Source organism: Ambystoma mexicanum, chromosome 4q, assembly GCF_040938575.1.
Source record: "Ambystoma mexicanum isolate Mex_15411 chromosome 4q, UKY_AmexF1_1, whole genome shotgun sequence".
NCBI lineage: Eukaryota > Metazoa > Chordata > Amphibia > Caudata > Ambystomatidae > Ambystoma > Ambystoma mexicanum.
In genome coordinates this window covers 577,384,397-577,410,789 of record NC_090928.1, presented here as the reverse complement: position 1 = coordinate 577,410,789, position 26,393 = coordinate 577,384,397, and the positions used below count along the sequence as shown (strand labels likewise).

At 48.8% G+C, this 26,393-nt stretch overlaps 1 protein-coding gene across 2 annotated transcripts in view; it reads left to right on the top strand.

Moving 5' to 3' along the window:
• Positions 1-26,393, top strand: part of LRP11 (LDL receptor related protein 11) — a 558,518-nt gene that overhangs the window by 208,168 nt on the left and 323,957 nt on the right. For both annotated transcript variants that reach the window (XM_069608123.1, XM_069608122.1), the window contains exon 6: positions 26,033-26,203. In XM_069608123.1, the coding sequence (XP_069464224.1) occupies positions 26,033-26,203 (171 nt within the window). The remainder of the gene's footprint in view (positions 1-26,032; positions 26,204-26,393) is intronic.

Here is a 26,393-nt window from a genome sequence, read left to right as displayed (position 1 = left end):
AATGAAGTATGAGCAAAATGGCACTCGAGTAATTTAAAAAGGGAGGGAAAGACAAAGTTAGGTAAAAATTGTGCAGCACTAACAGGTAAGTAAGCAGTGCAAAGTAGAAAGTGGAACTACAGTGATGGAATCAAATCAAAAATGCTTAGGGACAAAGTCAATTGGACAAAAGTCTTTTGCTCAAGATCACACAGTTCAGGGTAGTTCGCAGTTAAGTCTTTGCCAAGAGTTCCGGATGAAGTTGGTCGGCAGAAAAGTTAGTTTAAAGAGTAGAGAAGGACAAGCCCTCGGATTGGCAAAAGGTTTAACACACCTTCAACGCTGCTGGACGAAACGAACAACCGGATTTGCACAATACCTTTAAATGGGGAAGAAGCTGTAGCTGAGGCGGACGTTCCGGACAGTTCCTGCAGGCTCACGGTTCCTGAAGCGACTGTTGGACTGACACGAAGTAGGAAGACTGGAGGGTCCTGCACTGCCCAGGGAAGAAACCAGCAGCAGAGCAAAGCAACAAATAAAAGGTGTTCTCCTCCTCCTTCCTGGCTATCCAGTTCACTGTAGCTCTGTACAGCAAATTCGACCAGAAGAGGGAGTCCTGGCTTGCAGTTTGGGTGAACTGGTTGGTCCCACCAGCTATGGGGAAGAAGATTCCTGGTAGATCTTCTCTGTTGTCGTAGCTTGAAGATTCGGAACTGCAGCAGGGCTTCACCGGGCGGTTCAGTCATTGTAGGGGTCCTCTTCTGTCAGCTCCTCGTCGGTTCTTTCGTTCTAGTGGCGACTCTGCCTTTCCAGACCCAGAGACCTGCTTTTTATGCAGTTTTCCCCCATTCACACAGCCTGGCTGTCAATCACACAGCAGGGTGGCTGTCCCGCCTGGACAGTCACCTAGCCAATCAAACAGGAGTGCGACTTGGGTTACCAAGGGAACCCATGGCAGGGGTCCTAAAACCCCTCTCTCACATCCTGCCTACCCAGACTTTCAGGTGCCTAAGGAGGGCTTCTGCGTAGAAGCCCGTGAAAAGACGGTGAAGAAAGGAACCAAACCTGGTTTGGCGCGCAGAGTAAAACACGAGAAAGACATTTTCAAAAAGAAATGGCGAATAAACCCAGCCGGAACCGTATAAAACCTATATGGTCTAGCGGGTTTAAGTTTGAAGGTACCAAGATATCCTAAAACAATACCAAGCTTGTTTAAGATAACCGCGGTAGGAAAAATAGGGTAGTTACCACTGCCACCAGCCAAGTCTTGATGAAAAGGGAGCGAAACAATGCTCCAAGAGAAATGGACAAAAAGGGATAAGTATTAACCCTTTCCAGTACTCTATGTAAGATAGTTTGTACTGGGTCTGTGGATTTTAAAATACTAATAAAGTTAATGGCAACTTTACATGTTCTGGGAGACAGTAGTCAGTCCCAGAAAATGGAGTCTGAGTCTGGAAGTCTAAAAGACAACCCTGTGTCACTGCACTGAAGGTGCTGTGTAACACACAGTACAAAGATGATGCCTATGAAGTAGGTGAGGCTCCACAGTCTATGAACATAAGAAAATGTTAAACTCACACAGCAAAACACATGTAAGAGTGGGAAAAAGGGCTCACACTCTTGTCAGGTGAAAAAAACAAATCCTAGAAATCCAGCAAAGCTGCTGAGGGACTCAATAGGTAAGGGAAATTAGCCATTCTTGAGAATTCTCCCTAACACCCAGTTGACTATTTAATCATCATTGTCGTCGTCATCCTCGTTGCAACAAAAGTCATCCAAAAACCCGTTGAAAAAGGAGAAAGTCATTGACGTTGCAGATAGAAAAGAAAATGCAAAAAAGGAAAAATGGAAAGGCAATAGGAGAGGGATATCCGGTTCATAAGACAACTCCCAAGGATGCTGGGCCTTCCAAAGAGGCAAAGGAGCCTCCTATAATCATCAAAATACCAATAACCCCTTTTTAACAGCTGGCTCGAGAAGACAGGCCGTCAGAACATAAGTGATCTGCATCCTTATCACCAGTATCCTCCATTTTACCAGACCAGATTATGGAACACCAGATGGACCAGATGAGCGGGAGTACTCACCAGGCTTCTCTGAAGAGGAGGAGGATGATTACTATGACCCTCCGGCCCCAAGGCAACCTCCACCCAGGAAGCCATGCAGCCCTATAGCACCGAAGACAATGCCCATCAGTCCAACACCAGTGGATACACAGATGCTGCTATCCTTGCAGGTCTTGTATTTTATGTAAACACTACTAGTACAACCAGACAGGAGACAACCACTTCATGAGGGGCAACCATTGCTCAAAGCTACAGGGATGCCGCATCCTCCTACAACAGAGATGCATCCTTCGGGACAACGTGAACCAAGCTACCCTCCTAATGGTATAAAACCGGATTCAAAGTCAATGCGAAAAGCAAAGGCAAAGTCGCTACGTGGCTTATCTCCACACAAGATTCTACTACCAGTGATGAGGTCACAATGGGTCCCGTCCATAATTGTGTCTCAGGGCTCACCAGAACTGCCAGAGTATTCACCTGTGCATTCTGCCAGGCCTCTTCTCGTTCCCCATACCAGGAGGAAGGGGAATTGCACACAACAGACACTGATGGGGATTGAGTGGCTACTGCCTTAACTGCAACTCAGCCTCCCCCGCAGGGCGATTGGGATACCACAGACCCCATACCAGATGAACCACAAAAACAGTCTCCTCCAGACGAGGTGGGAGCCTTCCATGGCATGATGTCAAAGGCAAGTGACGAGTTTGGGCTAATACCGTCCGAGCAGAAAAAATATTGTTTTCTTTTTGATTTTATGCACAAAAGATGGAAGTCGAGAATGTTAATCTCTTCCCTAGACCATGTCTGGGAAGACGGTTTGTTGCTCATGAAGAAGCCTTTCTCAGAACTGGCCCTCAAGGGCAAGTTGGATAAATAGTAGAAGGCTCCAGATATATCCCTAAAGTGTTTGATTGCGCAACCTACTACTGAGTCTGTGGTGTCGGCAACAGCAGCAAGAAAAACACATTCACAAGGGTCCAGGTGTTCGGTCCTCCAGAAAACCAAGACAGAAGAGGAGATGCTTTCGGGAAGAAGGTGCTCGCAAATGCTGCCCCAACAGTAAAAGCTGCAAATTCGCTTGCGATCATGTCTCGCTATGATTGTGAAATGTGGCACAGGATAGGCACAATAAACAAACACTTGCCTGACGACAAGCTCACGGAGGCACTAGCCATACGGCCCGAGGGGGAGTAGTCGTTAAACCACGCCATTAACAAAGCCATTGATATAGAGAGTCAGGTTTTAACCAAATCACTAATGGAGTGGTGATGTCACATTTTCGACAATATGTAAAGGCGAAGCTGCTGGACATGCCCATTTAGAGTGAGCAACTCTTTGGGCCGAAAAATAGAAAAGGTATTAAGACAGACAGTCACGGCAAGATCACTTATGGCTTTACAATCGATATGCAATTTTCGACCCTTTCAAGGAGCATTGGGATGGTCCACAGCCTCGATCAGAGGGTGAAAGCCATACCAAAGGGGGTTGTATGGGTCATACTACACACACACCTACAGAAAACCATACCCTTATAAACAAATGGACTACAAAATGCCTCTGCGAAGAAGGCCAGGAGCAATCTCCAAGAAAGGGAGACAGCAAAACGGGCATCACTCGCGGAATCTTAGAGCCTCTATGCATGCAAAAATACAAGTGGGAGGCAACCTCTAAGGCCATCCCAAACAGTGGAGGGAAATCATGAAGGACAAATGGGTATTGGACATGATATAAAACAGACAAATGCAGGAATTCATCAAAATTCCCGTTCCGATGCCCTGAACAACCAGCAGCAGCCACCCCATAAGCATGCTGCAAGGCGCAATCTAAAATATGCTCATTGAACAAGCCATTGAAAAGGTTCCACCAGGACAAAGAGGGCAAGGGACGTTCTCCCATTTCTTTGTTGTAAGAAAACCAGACAAATCATGGAGACCTATGCTGGATCTGTGGGGGCTCAACAAGTTCATCAAAAAACAAGTTCAAAATGGTCACACTACCCGACGTAATCAAAGCAGTACAAAAGGGTGATTTCTTGGCAACACTAGACTTAAAGGACGCATACTTCCACGCCCCAATCCACAAGGCCAACAGATGTTTCCTAAGGGTTCCCTGTGGGAAGAAATCATTATCACTTCAAAGTCCTGCCATTCGGGCCCAGGTCAACACCAAGGACCTTCACAAAGTGCTTGGCCCCAGTGGCAGTGTGCCTAATGAGGGAGGGGTACCACTTATACCCCTACCTCGACGATTTGTTAATAGGGCCCACAAGACAATAAGCACAACACACAATCCAGCAAGCCATACGCACCCTTGAATGTCTGAGCTTATCTGTCAATTGCAGCAAATCATGCATTACGCCTTCCAACAGTTAGGCCTTTTTGCCACTTCCACACCAACAAGGGGTGATTACGCCCCTCTCAAAAACGCACAGACGCCATTCCTCGTCTGTTTGCCACTTTCGTTCCAACCAGGAAACGCTGTATCAGTGAGGAAATGCATGCAGTTACTGGGGACACTGTCGTCCTGCATTTCACTAATTCCAAAATGCAGACTTTGAATTATACCACTGCAGGAGTTTCTCACAGACCGATGGTCCCAATTCACTGGAACATGGAATTGTAAGAGGATTCAATTCAACACTACAGCTAAGTCAACGCCTAGTCTGGGATACTGAATGGAAACCCTTATTGATATATCTTTATGTCCAGTTCATGCGTTCTGGATGACTACCCCTATATAACACCCCTCTCTTGGAATCCCCCTGACCCCACTGAGCCAAGAAGTAGTTCTGTTTTGCAAGTTAAAAGGTTTATTTGATAATTTAAACAATAGATATATATATCACTTTATAATAATTTAATAATTGAATATCACACTGAATCCGAGCAGTAATCAATAATGGATAGTCTGGCACTAGCACACTTGTGAATAGGAACAGAAGAATAAGGTGGTAGAGAATGCTTTATATAAGTTCAGATGGATGTAATGTTGAATGAAATGCAATACAGAAAATACTCAATATGATTTCAACAAAACAATGTAATCACTTTTCTCTGGCAATCCCCTGCCCCCTTTTATGCAATGCAAGGAAATGGAAGGAAAGCACACAGTTCTCAGAAATGCAATCAAATGTAATTCAGTTCACCCCAGCAAGCTTAGACTACAGAAGTTTGAAACACAGGCCCAAAATGCTTTTATATGTGCTGGCAATGAAGTGAAAAATATGCTAAAATGCTTTTAATTCCCTCTTGAGGTTCAGGGTGAGTGGTATCAAGTTAATATTAGTCCAGGCTCACTCTAGCAATGATTCAGGGATGGTTCTTAAGAGGCAAACGAAATTTTAGCAAGGAAAGCAAGAACTGCTGTTTTCACACATGGAGAAATTTGCAAATTGCGGCAAATTCGCGAGTGCGTTTTTCGCGATCGCGGCAAAACTCTATGGAATAGGAATGCGATTCTAGGTTCGTTGAAAAGCCAAGATTCCCAGCTTTCAGAGGAAAGTTACTGCAAGTCTCTAAGACATACGGTCACGGAGATATATGAGCGATATGGTAAAGGTCGTTTTTCAGATTTGTTTTTTTTTTTTTTTTAACTTTGGTTTTATTAGTAGTTTTTAGAAGGAAAAAAACAAACGGCAACGCTGGGAGCGTTGTTATCATCACTTTTAACATTGACATAAAACCCCCAGGTTCCCTCCCCCCCCTCCCCCCCACCCCAACTCCTCCCCTCCCCCCAGATCAGAGTCACTTCGAAAGTCGGACAGCTGGGGCTGCCATCGTAGTTCATTGTACGTTGCCACAGAGGTATGCTATGCTCTCACGTCCAAATTGGCTGGATGAGATCCGCTGTCTCCCGGGTCCTGGGCTACTCCTACATCCTTGGTTGAAGCATTCCAAACCTACCCCCCGCCAACTCGCCAGAGTGTTCTCATGTTGTCAGTGGGGGTCCCAACCCCATGCCCCGTAGACCCCATACCAGTTAACCTGAAAGGAGCCCAGTTCATTATTTACCATGGCCGTCAGTTTATCCATTAAGAACATGTTTTTGAGTTTCTTAAGCCAGTCTTCTTTGGATGGGGTCTCTGGGCTCTTCCACCTTTGTGCAAGGGCCACTCTACCCGCCCGTAACATCGTCTCCCACATTCTTGGGTACCTATACAGTTCAGTGTCCTCCGGGGGGAGGCCCAGCAACATCGTTAGGGGGTTGAGTGGGATTAGTTCCTCGGTGACCTCGGCCATCCACCCCCGTACTTTCTCCCAGAACTCCTGCGCCTTGGGGCAGGACCACCACATATGCCCCCTCGACCCCACTTGGCCACAGCCCCTTGGACACCTGGGGGACACTCCCGAAAACATCCTGGACAGTTTCAACGGGTCCCTGTGCCAGCCCTGTAAGATTTTGAAGTTGTGTTCCATGTCCGATGTGAATAGGTTCCCATGGAATGCTATCTTAAAGACTTTGGACCACGCCTCCTCTGTAAGTGGTTCTCCCGCCAGGTCATCCCAAAACCCTCGGAACCCTCTTCTCCCCTCCAAGTTAACGGTGTTCAGTATTCGGTACATTTTGGAGACCGCCCCCTTCCTTGATGTGGCCGTGTCCAGAAATTTTTCGAAGGGGGTCAGCTGTCTCCGTAGGTTCTGGCCCCATGATTGGTCGCAAAGGATGCCTTTCAGGCGCAGATATTCAAAGATTGAAAGGGACTCCCGCCCCAGTGCGTCTCGCAGGGCCTCGTATTCGAGGAACTCGCCCTCTTTGAACAGTTGTCCCGCCCATTCCAGACCCCCGTCCGACCAGGACTGGGCACTCCTGAAACCTCTGCTGCCTAGTTTGAGAGGGTGGCCCCAAAGCGATGACATTGGAGAGGGCCATGTCGTGAGGTATGAGGTTGTGGGTCCCTCTTTCCAGAGTGTCCAAAGTATTCCCAGGGTTGGGTGGGCTTTCAGTTTGCTAGGGATGAGTCTGCGCGGCAGCCACAGGAGGTCGCGCACTTTCAGAGGGTGGGCATCCATATCCTCAAGGTATGACCAGTAGGTGCCCATCCCCTCCTTCATGTGCTCCAGCAAGACCCGCAGCTGGGCGGCCCGGTAGTAAAGGAGGAAATCCGGTAGCCCGAACCCGCCCTCCTCTCTGGGTAGTGTTAGAGTGGCCTTTCCTATCCTCGGGGCCCGCCCTTGCCATATAAACTCGCGGATTGCTTTTTGTAGATCGCGGAGCAGCTGGGTGGGGACCTCCGTTGGGAGTGCGGTGAATAAATATAGTAATCTCGGCAGAACGTTCATCTTTATCGCTGTCATGCGCCCATACCAGGACAGAATCATACCACCCCATCTCCTCAGATCTGACATAACCCCCGCCAAGGTAGGCCCATAGTTCACCGGGGCCAGTCTCGAGAGATCTCTGGTCAGGGTTACCCCCAGGTACCTGATGGAATCCTTCCCCACCGCAATCCCCGCACACCTGTCCCGGGGGTCCAACCTCGGGTCCTGGACCCTCATGGGTAGGAGCTTTGATTTTGCTGCATTTATTTTTAGTCCCGAGAACTGCCCGAAGGCTGTCATCAGACGCAGTAGGGGGGGGAGCGAGGAGCTGGGCTCCACCAAGTATGCTAGGATGTCGTCAGCGAACAGGGAGAGCTTGAACTCTACTTCTCCCCTTTTGATCCCTTTGATGTCGGGGTGGGCCCGGACCGCTATGGCCAGAGGTTCCATCGTCAAGACGTATATTAACGGAGAGAGTGGGCACCCCTGTCGTGTTCCCCTCGTGAGGGGGAATGAGTCAGAGAGTTCCCCGTTCACCTGCACTCTCGCTGTTGGGGCTTCATAGAGGGCAGAGACCCAGGTCCTGACGTGAGGCCCGAAGCCCATTCGACGGAGGAGGAGTTGCATGTACCTCCACTCGACCCTGTCGAATGCCTTCTCGGAGTCCAAGGAAAGCAAACTAGCCTCTAGGTCTGATTCCTGGGCATAGTGGATTAGGTCAATAGTCTTCCTGATATTATCTGAGCCCTGCCTGCCCTTCACGAACCCCACTTGATCCCCGTGTACTAATTTGGGCATTATCCCCTCTAACCGTGTACCCATCACCTTGGCTAGGATCTTTACATCTATATTTAAGAGGGAGATCGGGCGGTAGGAGGAGCAGTCAGTGGGGTCCTTTCCTTCCTTGGGCAGTACCACTATGATGGCTCTCATCATCGTTTCCGGCAGGGTGCCCCCCTCCAGTACTGCATTGAACACCCTCGCCAGGTGTGTGGCCAAAATAGACCGGAACCTCTTATAGAAGAGTACTGAGAACCCATCTTCCCCCGGGGACGTTCCCGCCTTCATCCCACCGATTGCATTCTCCACCTCCTCCTCTGTGACCCCTCCCTCTAGACCTTCTGCCATTTCGCCTGTCAAGGACGGGATCTGAATGGAGTCCAGGAACTCCTCAATCTGAGTGTCTTCCCCGGCATATTCTGAAGAATATAGTTGTTCATAGTAGCGTCGGAAAGCCGCTCCTATGCCTGGGGTGCTATGGTCTAGTGAGCCCTGTTCGTTTCTGATCGCCCTCACCATTCTGCTTCGCTGGACCTCTCTGAGTTTCCAGGCCAGGATTTTATCGGCTCTATCCCCCTTCTCATAGTATTTTTGTTTCACTAGCTGGAGGTTGCGCTCAGTTTTATGCAACAAGAGATCTTTCAATTGAAATTTGTAATTTTCTAGGGCCGTGATCTGTTCCATAGCCAAGGGTGCCTCCGGGGGGCCTCCCGGCTGGATCTGTGCGATCTTTTCCCTAAGGGATTTTTCTTGGGCCTCCCTTTCCCTTTTTTTCTGAGCCCCCATTCTTATGAGAACCCCGCGTAAGGTCGCCTTGAAGGCGTCCCACAGCACGTGCGCACCCACCTCGCCATTGTCGTTCAGCTTAAAGTATTCCACAATGGCGTCCTGCACTTCCTGCACCAGGACGTCGTCCTTCAGCAGGGAGTCGTTGCACTTCCATCGCCCTTTTCTGCCACCTCGCCATTCCCCTATAATGGTGGTACGGACCAGGTCATGGTCGGACCAGGGGACCGGGTCAACCTCATAGCCAGAGACATATGGGCGCAGGGACTCGTCTACCAGGATGTAGTCTATACGGGAGTATGATGTGTGGATTGCCGAATAGTATGTGAAGGAGGGGTGTTCTGCCCTAGGGGTCGGGATGGTGTCCACTAGGCCCAGCTCTGTGTTCGCCCTTTGGAAGGAGCGGGCCATCATTTCGTCTGCAGCCCTGGTGGGTTGGGATTCCAAGCGTTTCCTATCAATTTTCGGGTCCAGGACCATGTTAAAGTCCCCCCCCACCACCATTAGCCCGCGTACGAATAGTTTCAGTCTGTCCTTCACTCCCTCCCAAAATTGCGCCTGGCCTTCATTGGGGCTGTACACAACTGCAAGTGTTAAAGGGGAGCCCCGCAGGGAGCCCCTCGTCAGCAGGAATCGTCCCTCTGGGTCTTTCAGTGAGGCTTCTACTTCAAAGCCAATGTCCCTCGCTAGCACTATGGCCACCCCCCTTTTCTTGGTCTTGTGGGAGGCGCTGAGGACTTCTCCAATCCCCCCCCCTCGTAGCTTTGGTTCTTTCCCCTTTGCCCAGTGCGTCTCCTGAAGGAAAAGCACGTCTAGTTTAGCCCTCCTGAATTCCCTGCAGACCAGGGATCTTTTGGTGGGGGTGTTCAGTCCCCTCACATTGAGGGAGCCCACGCCCAGGGTAGGCAGATCCTCAGCCATTTTCTAAGAATAACCAGCTACCGGATAGCTGACTCGTGGCACTTTCCTTGTCCGGCTCATTTCGTGTTATCCTCTGATCTCCCATTTCCCTTCCCCCCCTCCCCCCCAGGTGGTCCTGTAACCTTTCCCCAACTGACCCCTGGTCCCCCCTGTGAACGTAACAATATCAACAAACCCCCTACCCCCCTCCCCCCACCCCGGCGTCCAGCCAAATAGTTCTACCATTGTTGGTAACTGGCCGGACCACCAGCCTACCGCCTCCTGCTGGGTGAATATCCAAATTAGAGCCTCCATGAGCCCCCCCTACCCCCTCTCCCCCCCCTCAATGTAACTCTCATACTTGCTGTTCCGGGAGGATCCACAAAAGTTCGGACCCCATGGTCCTGGAGCCCGGCCTGTCTGCAGGCCGGAACAGATGGTGAGTCCCCGTGGTGAATTCTTTACACAGTTCCCCCGAGGCTGATGACGCCTGCCGTGAGATGCCTCAGCTCCCTTCCTCGCCCGGGTCCGACAGTCCCGCTCCACCCTGGCCGGGATCCGTGTCATTCCTGTCCGTCGATGGGGATGGAGGGTTCAATTTTTTAAATTTCCGTGGGCCAGTCTTTTTTCTCCTCTCTCCTCGTGACCGGCGCGCTCTGGCTTCATCCGCGGCGAACCCGGAGGGTTCCCTTCGCGGGGTCGGGTCCGTTGTATATTCCTGTATTGCTCCCCTTATATCTTCCTCTGTAATCAGGTTCACTCGTTGGCCTTCGTATTCGAACATGAGGGAGAAGGGGAACCCCCATCTGTAGCGTACCCCCTTTGTTTTCAGCATCTGGGTAAGTGGGCGGCACATCCTCCGTTTGGCCAGCGTGTATGATGAGAGGTCCTGGAAGATGGCCACCTGAGCGTTGTTATAGGTTATCTCCCTGGATTTCCTGGCCTCCTCCAGGACCTTCGCTTTTTCAGTGTAGTAGTGGAAGCGGACCAGAATTGACCGGGGGCCCCCAGCTCTTCCCCCCGCTCTATGGATCCGATCAAACGTCGGTTCGGTTGTCATCTCATCCGAGAAGAGGAGGGTAATGATGTCCCTCACCACCCTGGTTAAGTCTCTTTCCGTCTCCCCCTCCGACTCCGGCACCCCGAAAATTCTGAGGTTGTTCCTCCGCTCTCTATTTTCAAAGTCGTCCATTTGTCTTGCCCTCTCCTCATCTCTCTTTTCCAGGGCCGTTAGTCTCAGGGCCGTGTCCAGCTCCTGGGTCGCTGCTGAGGACTGGTTGGACTCTAGTTGTGACAGTCTATCCTCGACTTTGTCCACTCTGCGGTCCATGTTTTCCATTTTTTGGGCGATGTCTGCCCGCATGTCCCTGATCTCCTGCAAGACCGAGGCAAAGCCCTTTTCCATGGTGAGGGTGGGCAGGGGTGGGGTCTCGGAATGAGACATGCCGGCCCGTTGGTCTGGGTCGCTGTTCTCCCTGCCGGTGCCTTGGTAGCGGTACTCCTGGAGGGTATGGCGCCAACTCATTCGGTCCTCCTGCTTCTCCCCTCCGCTGATGCGTCCCTAGGGGCAAGGGACAGAGCCCGGTCGGGGAACGCGCTCTCTCGCCTTCTGGTGTGGCCCTCTGTGGGGGGCCTCTCGTGGGCGGGCACTCACACCCCCTCCCCCCCTTGTGGCCTCTGTCTTTGGTGGCAGTTCTTAGGGTGGGGGGGAGCGGCTATGGTCGTCCAATCGCGGTTTGTTGGGGGGCTCTCAGGCGCGACTCCTTCAGCGAGAGCCCCCAGGCGGGCACTCGCCCTGGGGTTGAGCCCAGGGGCCTCCACCTAAGAAAGTGATGGGCTCGAGGGTACTCTCCTCCAAAAGATTTGTGTCCCCCCGCGTCTTCCTGACCTTTTTTTTTTTTTTTTTTTGGGGGGGCTCGCGAGGGGGGGGCGGGGCCGACTCGCCCCTCCGAGCCCACCGATGCGTCCCGCAGCTGGTCCCCCGGGGTCCTTGAGGGTTGCGTGGGGGCTGGGATGGGCTTCCCCCACCTACCTCGGCGCCGAGTTCGGGAGCGCGGGCAGGCCGCCTCTCCCTACGCGGGTCGCGGCCCGCGTTTCTCCCAGCTCCTCAGCGGGGGACTCCCCCTCCGCGACGGCTCCTCGGCAGGGTGCTATGTGGGTGTCGCCGGCGGGTCTTCTGCCGGGGCGCCGGCGCGCTCCGTGTTCGGGGGGGTGAGGGGATCGCGCGCGCCTCCGAATGCAGGCCGCCGCTTCCCCTCTCGATGGGTGTGATGCTGCCTGGAGCTCCCCGGGGCTCCTCCCCTCGGGCCGCGGAGCTCGTTCTCGGGCCCCCGGGGGTCCCCGGATGCCGCTCCTTCGCCTCGGGGGGCACTCGAGGTTCACGGGCCCCGTGAGCCGTAGATCTCTCGTGGGGGGGTCACGGGGGGGGCTCAATCCCTCTTCGTGTCCCAGTTACGGCGGGAGCGGCGTGTTCAGGCTGCCATTGCCTGTGCGCCCCCTGGTGGCCTCCCTCAGATTTGAAATTTTAAAGTTCAAAGTGACAAGTGACAGCTAGCAGCTAGAAATGACAGGTGACAGTTAGGAGGCAGTTCTACTCAGATTAAAATAGATTGAATTATATTATTTTAACTAAGAGATTGGTTCTGCACAGTTCTGCTAGGTACTCACAATATATTTAGAAATAGAATGGGCCTCGCCACGGATCTGGTCAGGTTTTAGACTGGACTCTGGTCTGGTCTTGGCACTTCACAGTGATCTGGGTCAGCTCTCTGGTTCTGCTAACAGTGGTCTGGGTCAGCTCTGCTCTCTCTGGGTACAGCACTGCTTCTGGATCTTTCTGCACAGCTTTCTCTGGAGATTGATGGATTTGAAGTCTGGATCTCTGGATGTGGTATGGTCCGGCAGCATGCTCCGCAGCAAATGGAATTGAATGTCTCTATCTGTCCTGACTGTCTGCTTTTATGTGTTTTGAAAGTGGGTGTGTGTGCCGCATCACTAGCCAGCCCCTCTCTCAACTGCAGATTGGTCAAGCTTTCCTTTCTCTCTTGATTGGGGAAAAGAAGTGGAGTGTCAGAGCGATGTCATTTAATGGCTTGCAGATAGGACACTCCCTGTCAAATTACACACAATCTATATTTGATCAAAAAGACATATTTCATAGCTACACAGTGGTTTGAAATTACATGCACCCATCATGCATTTACTGATGGTAGCCCCTGTTCAATCTCTGCTCTTCCTGGGGGCTTGCATTCAGAAATGGCAATATTTTTCACTTTTTGGTCAAGTTACCAATATCAGATTCTTACTCAAATTTACCCAAATGTGTACAAGGAGTATGGACATTAAATGATGAAGTGTCAGATTTTTAACATGCATACATTTTAAGTAATACCCTCTTAACTGCTAAAACCCCCCTGAACATACCACCGGGTCCTACCACGTCTTCAAATGTGCACAGAAAAATCCCAAGAATTATGGTATCATTTAAATAATTTTCACAAGTCCGCTCTATGAATGATCCATCTTTTTAGAGTTATGTTCTGGCCCCAAAGGGGTGTGGTTTCCCCCCAGCACAAGGTTGAATTTCTGGTTTTTCCAGTTCTGCCAGGCCAGCTTGCTCTCACAGGCAGTGCTCCTCCCCTTTCCTTCCAGGAGGAAGCCACTTTTACGGCCCCCATAATAAAACATTTGCCTGAGTCAGGACAGGGCTTTGTTCAATTTCCTGCAGAGCCCAGGTAATTCAATCAGGGAAGTCATATCCCTTTTGGTGGGAGAAGCAAAAGGCAGATAGGCCTGGGAACACAGCTGTTGTGCAAGTCTCATCTCCTGTCGGGGGTAGCTGGTGGGCAGAATTCAGTTCCTTAAGCCAGGCCCCTGCTAATGTCACTTTTAGTTACCCAGTTTTCTGCATTCAAATAAACTAACCATTTCTTACATATGCAGCTAAAATGCTGATTCTAAGTTTAAAACTATGACATTTAAACAATTGCAACCTATGTGACACTCAAAAGTAGGTCACTCATTTCTTTTAAACATTTAGATTTTTAGTGTCTTTCAGTCCAATTTTACTTAAACTGCTGAAATCCACAGCTCAGCCAGTCTTGTTATAAACCTTAAAGTCACTTCAGAATCTAACTTTACATTGTATCCACCCCTCAGTAAGTCTTTATTTGGCCTGCTTTGGGTTCATTTATTTGGTTTTACACAAAAAAAAGTCTGGTGTTGTTTTAAAACGCCGGCTTTCTGATAGTGGTGAGTACTGGTAATGCACCCATTTTTGGGATTTAAGAAAATGAATTCCCCACAATTCTAGGTTGCTTTTGGCAATCAGCATTGCCATTCCCAATGGTTTCAGGCTACTGTGTGGGTAGTCCAATGGTGGTTTTAGGCAGTGCCCTTCTGTGCCCATAACATCGGCAAAAATGAGTGGCAGCCTATTCTTCATGCATTTCCCTGTGCATTTTCTGGGAAGCTCTGGCCGTCATGATGTTTTCAATGCCAGTACTGCACAGTTTTTTGAGGTAGGGCTCGGATGCATGGGTAAAAACATCCCACAAGCCCCCCTCTTGCGATGGCCATTCTGTTTCACTGATGGGACTCGCAAGACCTGGGATGTTTCCTCACCTTCTTCCAATAGATGGCACAGTTCAGCATCTTTTCCTCCATCCGGTACTAATCGATCGGTTCTCCTCGCCGGTCCTGTTGGGAATATTGGGCGGTACCCTTGGCCCCTCGCGTCTCTGCTCCCGGTCTCCGGATCATCCTCCTTGGCCCGTCTCCAGGTTTTCCTTCTCCTAGGACGACAAAGGAAGAGCGGCAATACCTATTCATAGACATTTCTCCCCCACCATTGATATAGTGGGGTGGCATATAAATTTATAGTCAAAACATATGGACATGCACATTTCTTTTTGCATTCAAAAACGAAAACACCCACATTGAGAAACTCAGAATTTGATAGGCGATATGTAGGATATTTTAAGTTAGAACTGAATTAATCTGAGACAGTACCCTCTAGGATTCCAGAGGATTCCTCCAGTTGTTGCAGAGTGTGCCTGGGATGGCAACACTTCAACTGGTTAATGTGGACCCACTTGTCTTCCCTCTCTGCCAAACCTTTGGGGATGCGGATCTTGTAGGCCACAGGGGAGATTTTGTCTATAACCTCAAAGGGTCCCTTCCATGTAGGCAAACATTTTCGCTGCTTGGCCTGGTTCCTTTGGAAATTGTATAGATAGACCCGGTCCCCCACCTGATATTCCTTCCTGGAAGTCTTCAGGTCATAGTGGGTCTTCATGCTATCAGCTGATCTTTCTAGATTCCGCTGAGCATAAGCAAAAGCATGTTGAAGGTGTTTCCTTAAATTCTCCACATACTCATGAGTTGTGGAGGCATTTATCAGTGTCTGCTCTTGGGTCCTGTAGAGCAAATGCTGAGGAAGCACCATCTTGCGTCCAGTCATCAACTCAAATGGTGACATTTTGGTTGCAGATGAAGGGGTAGATCTGATGGCCATTAGGACCAGAGGTAATCGGATATCCCAACTTGGCCCAGAATCCGCCACAAACTTTTTTAATATGCTCACAATGGTTCGGTTATATCTCTCTACTGCCCCAGAAGAAGCTGGCCGGTAAGCAATATGCAACTTCCTTTTGACCCCCAGTATCTCCCACATCTTTGTCATTACTTCACTGGTGAAGTGGCTACCCCTGTCTGACTCAATCCTTTGAGGTAGACCAAAACGGGAAAAGATGTGGTTAATCATCACGGCAGCTGCAGTTTCTGCCTTGCAATTTGGGGCTGGGAGACATTCCACCCACTTGGTAAACAAGCATGTCACAGTCAACATGTACTTATTCCCCCTAGCCGAGCGAATCACGGGGCCTACGAAGTCGATTTGTAAATCTGACCATGGCAGGGTCATCCCCCTCTTTTGGAGAGGCGCACGGTGCGTGAGGGATGATGGCTGAAATTGTGTACACACAAGACACCCCTTCAAGTATTGGTCGAGGTCCTGCCCCATGTGTGGCCAGTATGCAACCTCTCTTAAGATTTCCAATGTTGTGTGAAACCCCCTATGACCGGCGGTGGCCGCATTATGGGCGTGACTTAACATCAGGCTTCGGAATGAGGTAGGAACCACCCACTGATCGTGGCCAGCTTTGGATTTCCTTACCAGCAAACCGTCTTGGATTCGGAACATTTTTGGACATTTCATCAACACTCTTAGGTCCTCTTTCCCAATGTAATCGGTATCCGTCAGGGGAAAGTTCTCAGGGTCCTCAAGGTGCTGGTAAAATTTACCAATTATTGGATCCCCCTTCTGAGCGGTAATCAAATCAGCATCAGGGGTCTCCTTACTCCATTGTGCAATTGAAAGGTCGTTGTGAGCATTTGTCTGGGACCTAGTGATAGCAGTGACCTGGATTTCCCCCAACAGGGACTCAATCTCAATTAGATCCCCTTGGATGGCCCCGGTTTTGGCCAGCTGATCAGCTAGGTCATTTTCAGTTCTGTCTGGTCCCTCTACTTTGGAATGACCCTTGATCTTTTTCCAATAGATGGTCATCTCATTCGAGGTGACCAGATCATCAATGTTTTGGATCAACTTCCCATGTTTCAAGGGTTTGTTGTTAGCACATAACATGCCTCTGGTTTTCCAATTAACCAGGTGCTCCACGAACCCGTTCCATACATAATCCGAATCTGTGATTATGACCAGTTCGTGGAGTTGATGCTGGACAGCAGTGAGGATGGCCTGATGCACAGCCATCAATTCTGCCACCTGACTACTTCGGGGACCAATTTTGTATCCAGCGGAGGGTTCTGGGGACTCATTCACCCATGCATTCCCTACGCCGGCCACCAGTTCTTTCTCCCCGTTGTTGTCAACATGGTAAGAGCATCCATCCACATAGACAGTGGGCATTCCCTCACACCTGTCCTCTTCAAAGACTTTGTGTGGGGAATTAAGGTATGCCTCCGTGTTGTCCTTGATTTTTAGACTTTCGTCCTCGAGACAGTTTTCTCTGGCAGAATCATGCAAGTCAGCCAGACCTTGCGCGAGGGGACTCTTCTTGTTTTGGCCATATCTGACCTCCACAGGAAAGCCTTGCATTGACAGAATCCAGGAAGTAATTCGGGAATTACTCACATTTCCGGCCCGGATTCTATCACTTTGGAGATATTGCAGAGGCTGGTGTGGAGTCTCCACTATGATGTGTTCCCCCTGGATAAACGGGCGGTAATTCTTCAATGCCCACACCGTTGCCAGGAGTGCCTTCTCACAATCGTTGAATTTTTCCTCCACAGAGGATAAAGTTTTGCTCGCATAGGAGATTACTTTATTGACCTTGTCATGCTTTTGGTATAATACTGCCGTCAAGCACGTATTAGAGAACCCCGTCTCCAGGAAGAACTCCTTGTTTCTGACAGGGTAAGCTAGGCAGGGCGCTTGTGAGAGGCTTCTTTTGAGTTGTTTTACTGCCTCGGCTTGTTCTGGACCCCATTCCCACTTGACCCCCCCCCTTCAGGAGATGAATCAGGGGTCTGGTGATCTCTGCGTAGCCCTAAATGAACTTTCTGCTGTAATTAGTCAGTCCAAGGAGGCTCCTTAGTTCCCGCAGAGTTGTGGGGTCTTTCAGTTTCTGAAGTGCTTCCACTTTCTTTTCCTGGGGACAGAGGCCCTGAGCAGTAATCTCATGCCCCAAGAAATTAACACGGGTTCTACACCACTGTGTGGTGATCATTAAGTTCTCTACGGAGGGTGGCATGGATAGTCACAACTGGCGATCTACACCGATTATACTCCCTGGTACAAAAAAGGAAAATATGCTCATCCCAACTAAAGATAGGCTCTGTTGTCTAGGTCTCAAATATATGCTTGTGTACCCGGCAAAACTCAAGGTGATATATAACGATAAGGCCCTGTTTTTGACAACCAGAGTGAAGCGAATAATTGGATGGGCGACTGCGGTCTTGCGCCTGGCCCTGCTGCTATCAATAAGGATCACTGAAATAAGAGAGCTGAACCTCCCACATGGCCTGCAATTGAAGGTCGAAAATCCCACCTGATGAAGGAAGACACTCGCTGAAACAATGCCCGTGTACAGATCGATGTATGATATATTCTTGTGCACTCTGGGAAGACTGTCACGGAAGGTTGTGTGTGTCTAATATAACTTATAGCGTGCAACCCATGAACCTGAGGTAATGGTACCACAGAGAGATGGCGCTGTTGTGGGTTCTCTCACACCTGCTGACTTTCAAAGTGGCTTGGCTCTCGAAAGGCCGGGTGGCTTGAGCGGTGTAGCACAGTTGAACCGACTGGTTCTTGTGGTTATTAATGTTTGTTTTAATTGTTCATATGTTGTGTGTCGGGGCAATGATGTGATACACACACCAGTGAGGGACAAAAGTTGACCTATGAGAGGTGGATGCTTACAGGCGTGGGGCAGCATGAGATGGGTGCTACCCTGGTGTGAGTGCATCTGTTGGGGGCATATGGATGGGAGGTGTGGGAGGAGGCCCATGTACAATGTCAAATGGCTAACATTAATGTTGTGACGTGAAATGTCAGAGGCATGTCTTCGTACCGGAGAAGACTGAGGAGTGGTTCATCTTTGCGCAAGAAAAAGATTGCTATAGTGCTTCTAAAGGAAACTCATTTGGTTGGGAATTAACTAAATAGAATTGTAGCTAAATGGGGTGGAGTTGGATATGGCTCACAGTACTTGCATATGCAAGTGGTGTTCTGCTGCGAATTGCTGGGTCAATACCTTTCAAATTGATTAAAGTGGAATCTGATGACCAAGGAAGGTTCATAATTGTAAACAGATGCATTGAGCATAGAGAGATATGCTTTGTAAATTCATATGCCCTGAACCATACTGCTGCTGCCTGCTTTCGCTCCATGTACCTGAGTTTGGCGCATCTTAGGGGGTCCTTCTGAAATATGTGGTGACTTTCCCTAAACCCCACATTGGACAGATCATACAGCAGATTTATATATTAGACTATATTAAGAGGACCTTTCCTTAGTGGATATCTAGTGGAAGATTAATGGGAGCAGTAGGGTTTACTCATGTTACTCTGTGCCACATGGGGTTCACACTAGGATTAACTATCAATTTATGGGGAGGAGTTCTCAGACAAGTTTTTTCGGGGGCTGTGTATGCATGTAGAACGATCTTGGATCATTCCCCACTGATAGTTACTTGGAGGTTTAAAGGCATGACTTCCCCGATCCCTACGTGGTATATGCCTGCGCACGCTTTGTCTGATGAAGTCTTCCAGGGACACATAGAAGACATGATTGTGGAATTCCTAGAAGTGAATGTTGGGAACGTGGATAGGTGGAGTACTGTTTGGGAGACAGGTGGTGGTAAGAGCTGAGACAATTGCAAGGCCGGTGGGTCCGTAAATGTTTGATGCAGGAATTGGGTGGATTGGAAGATAATATACAAGGCCTAGAAAGACAGGATCCCACCGCGGAATCCGTTGAGACAGAGTTGATGTCCCCCCGGATACAATGCGTTGCAACATGGGAGGGATTTCATGGCAAGGATGACATATCCAGTAGGCTATTAGCATGGCTCTGCAAAAAGGAAAGACCTAGACATGTGATCATTGAGATCAAAGAGGAATGTGGGGAAATCTGGATGTCCCAGACTGTGATAAATTAACTTTTTAGTAGAAATGACCATTCGTTGTAGGATGCACATGAGGCAGTTGATATGAGTGAGATCGACTTCACGTTGACCCACATATGCTTGCCTAGAGTGACTGCAGAACAGGCTGCTATGCTGGATGCGCCCATAGCCGCTGTACAGTTGAAAGGGTAATAATCTCTGTAAAAACTGGGAGGACACCGGAGGGTAATGGACTGCCTCTCAAATTTTATAAGTCATATGGGGAGGTCTTGGCGTCCACTTTACTCAAAGTATATGAGGAGGCCTACAGTGTTGGCCGCGCCTACCTGCAAGAATGCGCAAATCTATAATTGTCCCGGTACCTAAACCTGGAAAGCTCCAGCATCTGTGTGAATCATACAGATAGTTACTGATGCTGAATCAGGATGTCAAGATGTTTACTGCGCTATTGGCGGGACGGCTTAAGCAAGTGATCAACACTCTGATACATCAAGAGTAGACTGGTTTTGTCCCCGATAGGTACACGTCACTGAATTTGCGCAGACTACAATATGTCTTGGATAGGACGCAGACACATGAGGCTCGATATGCGGCTTCTTTCCTCGATGCCGTAAGGGCTTTTGACTCCGTCTACTGGCGGTGGGTGTACGCAGTTCTTGACTGGTATGGTATGGGGAAGGGTTCTCTAGATGGGTGAAAGTGATTTTATTCCAACCATATTGCCAGAGTTCATACAGGTAGACACATATCTTCCCCATGGAATATTCATAGGGGCACCAGTCAAGGATGTCCCCCGTTGCCAATGCTGTTCATCATGGCACTGGAACTGCAGGGTGTATACCTGCGATTGGAATTTGAAGGGGCCAGTATACAGATTGATGGGACACGCCATCTGGTCTCCTTGTATGCAGATGACCGCTTTATATATATATCCAAGAGTCTGCCCACAACCTTCCTCTTGTGCTTGAAGTCCTAGAGAACTCCAACAAGCTCTCTGGTATCTCTTTTAGCAGGGAAACATCATTTCTCTACCCCATGGCTGTAATGTGTACATGTAGCATTGGCGACCTCCCGGTTCTTGGTATCAGATGGGAAACCCACCCATTCCGATATTTAGGTATAAACATTTGGCACCAGGCTAAATGCATACACACGCACAGCACGGTTAGAGCCATTGATGGAATATCAAAGTCAATGGTTTATTTGAGCCGTTTGCTGCTCCCAGTGATGCAGAGTTTTTCCCTGATTAAAATGATGGTCTTGCCCCGACTGCTGTATTATTTAATGAATGTCATGTTCCTTATTCTACACATTGTACTCGCTTATCAAGGGGTTTCTCTGGGGCGGCAGGAGGCACAAAATTGCTATGGTGACACTGTCTGAGGTATGAAGATGGTGGGGTACAGCTACCATGGTTTTAACTATACTACTTGGCTGCTCAAGCACAATATCTTGCGTGGTGGCTAGCCGATACTAGAACACTGGACACCACTATCATGCAAGGTGCTATAGAGCCAGTTGTCCTCAAGGAGGCCATGTGGATTGATGAAGGGGGCTTCCGGGACAGGCCCTACCTCTTGACATTAGGGAGGGAAGTATGGAATAGGCTACTGAAGGCCCTTCGGTAGTAAAATAAACATCCCCTTGTCATCTACATTCTGCTTGAGCAAGCAGGACGTCCCTTTTTCTAGAAAGTGTTAAGAACCTGGCATCGCTACCTGGGGGAATGTTTTTAAAGACTGGGTGTTTAGAGACTTCCACGACATAGCTGAGGATTATGGAATTCACAAGGGGCACTTTCTAAAATATTTGAGGCTTACCAAAATTGCAAAAATAAGATGGCCCGAGGATCCCAAAAGTGACGAAACATTGTCCCTTCTATATGATCTGGAAAATGGGTGTAAACCATTGTCTAGAATATATCAAAGTTTGCTCATTCAGGGAAGTGTCAGAGCCTTGCGGAACAAAACAGCATGGGAAACAGATTTGGGCTGTGAGTTGGATGACAAGCAATGGGACTGCGCATTGATGTTCCTGAAAAGGGTTTTTAGAAATGCACGTTTTCGTTTACTACAATTGAACATACTGTATAGAAAATACAGGATTCTGCATAGACTTGTCATTTGTAATATCTTTCATCTCCAAACTGAACATGGTGCAACACGGAACCTGTAGATTTCATACACATGTTCTGGCAATGCTCTGTAGTTCAAGCCTTTTTGGCGGGAGATTAGGCTGACATTTGAGGAGATTGGAATAAGTAGGTACAATTGGACCCCTAAAGAATGTTTACTTGGCATTTACCCCCGTCCGGATAAGTGCAGACATATAGTGAAACTCATGGACATTATTTGTATACTGTCTAAGAAGATTTCCATTTCATGGAAGTCAGGTGCCGGCCAACTCTACAGGCTATGGCGGGAACATTTGGAGAAATAGTCTTATGGCTGAAACAGTAGAATGGTATAGAGCAGTAAAAAGAGGCCTTGGAGACCCCACCACAAACCTGGAAGCATGGAAAGCACTCTTACAGGCAATGTTCAGTCATTCAGATGACAGATCGCCCTGAAGAATTAGCACTGCTGATTGATTTGCAGGTGACCTGGCCTATTTATTCAAATGAGAATTGAGACTGGCAATGATCATAAAAGTGAGGCTGTGTTATGTTTATGAATGTTTCTCTTCCTACCCCCCTCATACACCCTGCACCATATTTTTGTCTATGACCTATGTGCCTATGATGGCTTACATTTTATTCTCCATAGTATATTGCTGTGTGTTCTTTCAGCTGTTACACTTGTTACTGTTTTATGTTTTGTTGAACTGTTGTTCTGTGATCTACTCCACTGTGATGCTATGATGGTTGTATATATCCTAATAAAGAGAGATTTAAATAAAAAAATCACCATATCACTGGGGGTTACCTCACATCACATGAAACACAGTAGAACCTGATTAAAAGGTTCTTTTGGCCATGGTATTTATGCGAATATAAGCAGATGTTGTAAAAACGATGCAACATGTCAAAGACGTAATCGTGAACATTAGCCTGCGTCGCATCTAGATATGATCATGAAGGTCAGCATGTGCCACACTTAGATAGAATAGTGATTATTAGCACATGCCACACTTAGATGGAATTGTGAATGTTAGCATGTGCCACACCCAGACGTAATCATGAACATTAGCCGGCGTCCCCTCCAGAGGTAATCGTGAACATTAGCCGGCGTAGCCTCTAGATGTAATCGTGAGCATTAGCCATCATCGCCTCTAGACGTAATCGTGAACATTAACCGCTGACCCCTCTAGACGAAAGCGTGAACATTAGCCGGCGTCGCACCTAGAAGGGATCGTGAAGATCAACATGTGCCACCCTCAGATGGAATTGTGATTATTAGCATATGCCACACTTAGATGGAATTGTGATCATTAGCACGCGCCACACTTAGATGGAATTGTGAATGTTAGCATGTGCCACACCTAGACGTAATCTTGAACATTAGTCGGCTTCGCATCTAGACGTAATCGTAAACACTAGCCGGCGTCGCACCTAGGTAGGTTTAAAAAATGTCAGCTTGTGCCACACTTAGAGAGAATTGTGCTTGTTAGCATTTGCCCAATTAACCAATCCACTAACAAGTCCACCCCTCTGCATATACCTCTCACTCTAACCAAACACAACCACAAACCTATAACACAACAATCTGCACAAACTTCACTACACTGCAACAACAAAACAAACCACATATAGACTTGCACAACAGCACTCAACGACTACCGACCGGAAAACACCCCACACCCAGCCAATGGAATTCCGGGTTGAGGCCGCCAACAGCACATCACCGCTCTCTTGCACTTCTCCAGCTTACTCCCACTAACTTACCCCCCCTCCCTTTTTCAGAGATGCCAGAGCTCCATGGGACCACTCCGGTGGTGATAGTGCGCTGTACAAATATCCTTTAACATTAACAAAGAACAGCTACCAACAGCAGGGATCCGCTGCTGCCATAGATCTTCATCCACTGTCGGATTGTCTATCGAAGTTTCGAGAAGGCCCTGCCTGGAGCCTACTTCTCAACATGTCAGAGGAAAAGAAGGAAAGTAGGAGTCTCTTCAAACTCTGTGCAAAGTGTGTGCAAGCAGCCTTCTTGTCTTTCCATGCTTCAAGGGTGGTACTGCGTACACACCCCACCTTTATGCCAAAGGTACGTCAGAATTCCACCTCAACAAAGCTTTGGTTTCACCTGTCTTCTTCCAGAATCCGTGGCCGCCAGTGGAAAGGGCCTTGCATTCGCTGGACTTTGCTCGTGCCTTGGCGTTCTATGTGGTACGTACGAAGAATTTTAAGAAAACTTCTCAGTTCATCAACTTTAGACCTGTCACAGACAAGCCTTATAAAAGGCTTCCATCTTCAGGTGGCTCTCCGGGTGCATCATACACTGTATTCGACTGGCTAGCAGGCCGGTGCCAGACCGGCCGAGAGCCGACTCCACCAGAGCCATCGCAGCAACAACAGCGTTCCTCTCTGGTGTGGCCCTGGTCAACATCTGCAGGGCTTCTACGTGGAGGTCCATGCACACCTTCACGGGGTTCTACTGCTTCGACAGGGATTCCAGGGAACAGTCCCAAGTCGGCCAAGTGGTGCTAGGCAACCTGTTTGTTTGAGGTGAGTCTGTTCCAGAGCTGAGTGTTTATTGCTTCTGTTGAGCCTTGCCACTTCCCGTGGTTGGGTATATGTACTTCTGTGTAATCATTATTCATGAGCATGTGAATCCGTGCCAGACACCATGCTGGAGAAGGTTTAAGTTACTTATCTGTAACTATTGTTCTCCAGCATGGGTCTGGCATGGATTCAAATGCAAACCCTCCCTCCTTCCCCTCTGTAACTCTTTGTTCATACTGTCTCTTTACGTGCTTACCAAATCTGAAGATGGCCACCAGGGGTGGAGCTTAGGGAGAGGACTGTCTTTGGATGGGGCAGTATGACCCATTGGACAGTGATTGGTTTAGAGGAGAAATACAGTTTTAAAGTGAAAGTAAAACTGTTTCTCCTTTTACTGAGGATTACCAGCCTGACGATGGGGAATATTCATGAGCACGTGAATCCATGCCAGACCCATGCTGGAGGACAATAGTTACAGGTAAGTAAAAAATACTACCCAATTCACTGGTACTAATTTAATTGCTGTGGCATACTGAAAAAAGCTATATCCCACTTGCCAGGGTTTGAGGCCTGTGCTTCGATGATTCTACAGTTTGACCCAGGTAACTACTTTATAAGTGAATCATGTGTAAGTTACATTATGCTTTGAAAAGGAGACAATTACTGTCGTCTAACCGTGCCTAGTGTCAGACATCACTAAAATATATGTTGTGCTTGAATGATTTGCATCTCACAAGAAACCAACCTCAAGATCATGCGATAAATTAAGTTGCCACGTTATCCATATACTCAACATTTTTATTGTGAAGACCACAATCCATTTTATTATTTAAATGTATTTTTACCACTGCATTTCTTGCCCATTGTAGAAATCAGGACAGTAGGCGAAGTGGCGTTTTGTAGACCTTTATTACACAATGTCTTAACCAAGGTAGTTGAACTCCAGGTTGACCCCACAGTTACTTCACTGTGAGTAAAAGGCACCAGGAGTTCCTCTTCTCTTTGATTGTCTCCTACTCTCACGGACCCGGATAGGCCCACCAGTTGCTCTCACTCTCCTCTCCTTCTCCCTGCAAAAAGCAACAAAACCGCCATTAGGCCAGTCCCTTTTATACCTGGTGTTTGGAGGGAAAAAGGGCCTATCGCGGACAACTTCCCTCACCCTCTGTCTGATTGGTGGGGACCCTAGGCACCCACCCTCTATGAATAGTGCTGCCTCCTCCCCACCTCCTCCTTTATTCTGGCTGCCTGGCTCTGTCTTCCCCTCCCTGCTGTCAGCCACACCCTCTCCATTGGCCCCGCCCCCCCAACAATGTGTCTCCCTCGAGACATGTTTCCCAGAGGTCCGTCCTACTTGGGGCCCCAAGCCACCGTTCTGGGTCTGCCCCACATGAGGTAAGGAGGGGGTTCTGGCTGGTTGCCCCTGATGGGTCCTTGCCCAGCTGTCTGGCGCACCTCCGACGCCGAGCGGTCGGCACGAGTCGGGCTCTCTAGTTCCCGAGCCTCGCCGCCGGAGGCCGCCGAGGTACGCTGTGCTCGCGGGTCTCCCAGCCGCAGCGCCAGTGAACCCGGTCCTCGTGGGCACATGCGGTGCTGCGGCTGTGAGCACCCGCGGCTGCAACGCCGTCGCCGTCGCGGGACGCCGACAAGGCTCTCCCTTTAACAGGGACGCATTCCCGGCGCCCGCGTTCGGCGCCGCACACGTCCGCGGCATAGCGGGCTCCTCTGGCCGTGCGTCCCGCTTTCCCTCACCGTCCACCCTCACATCCTCACACCCATCTTGAGGCTTATTTGCAGCACATTTTAAAGCGCATTTTAGTTATTGTCAGACGCTGGTTGATTTACTGTATGCATTTTGTTTTATGCTTGGAGTTATTGTCATTTATCAGTGTATGTTGCGTAGAAATTAACAATGTTTTTTTCTTGCATATTCCTTTGATTGTTCAGAGCACTGCTTAGCACCTCCTGACATTGGTTCATGCAAGGGCCTCATCTCCCGCTGGTACTTTGATGTCTCGTCTGGAACATGCATGCATTTCTTCTATGGTGGCTGCAAGGGCAACGAAAACAATTTTCTTCAAGAGACGGACTGCATCAGCGAGTGTATAGATGTTCATGGTAAATTAATTTTTTCTCTCATTTTCGGCCCCTCTGCTGCCCAAGTTTGGCATATGTTTCATATTTGTACACTGCACGTGCCAGAACAAAAGCTTCTTAAACATATGTTAGTTGGAAAAGTATGTATTTTAAACACCTTCTGTTCAAAAGCTTTTATAAATTATGTTGCATGTATTAACTTTTAAAACCA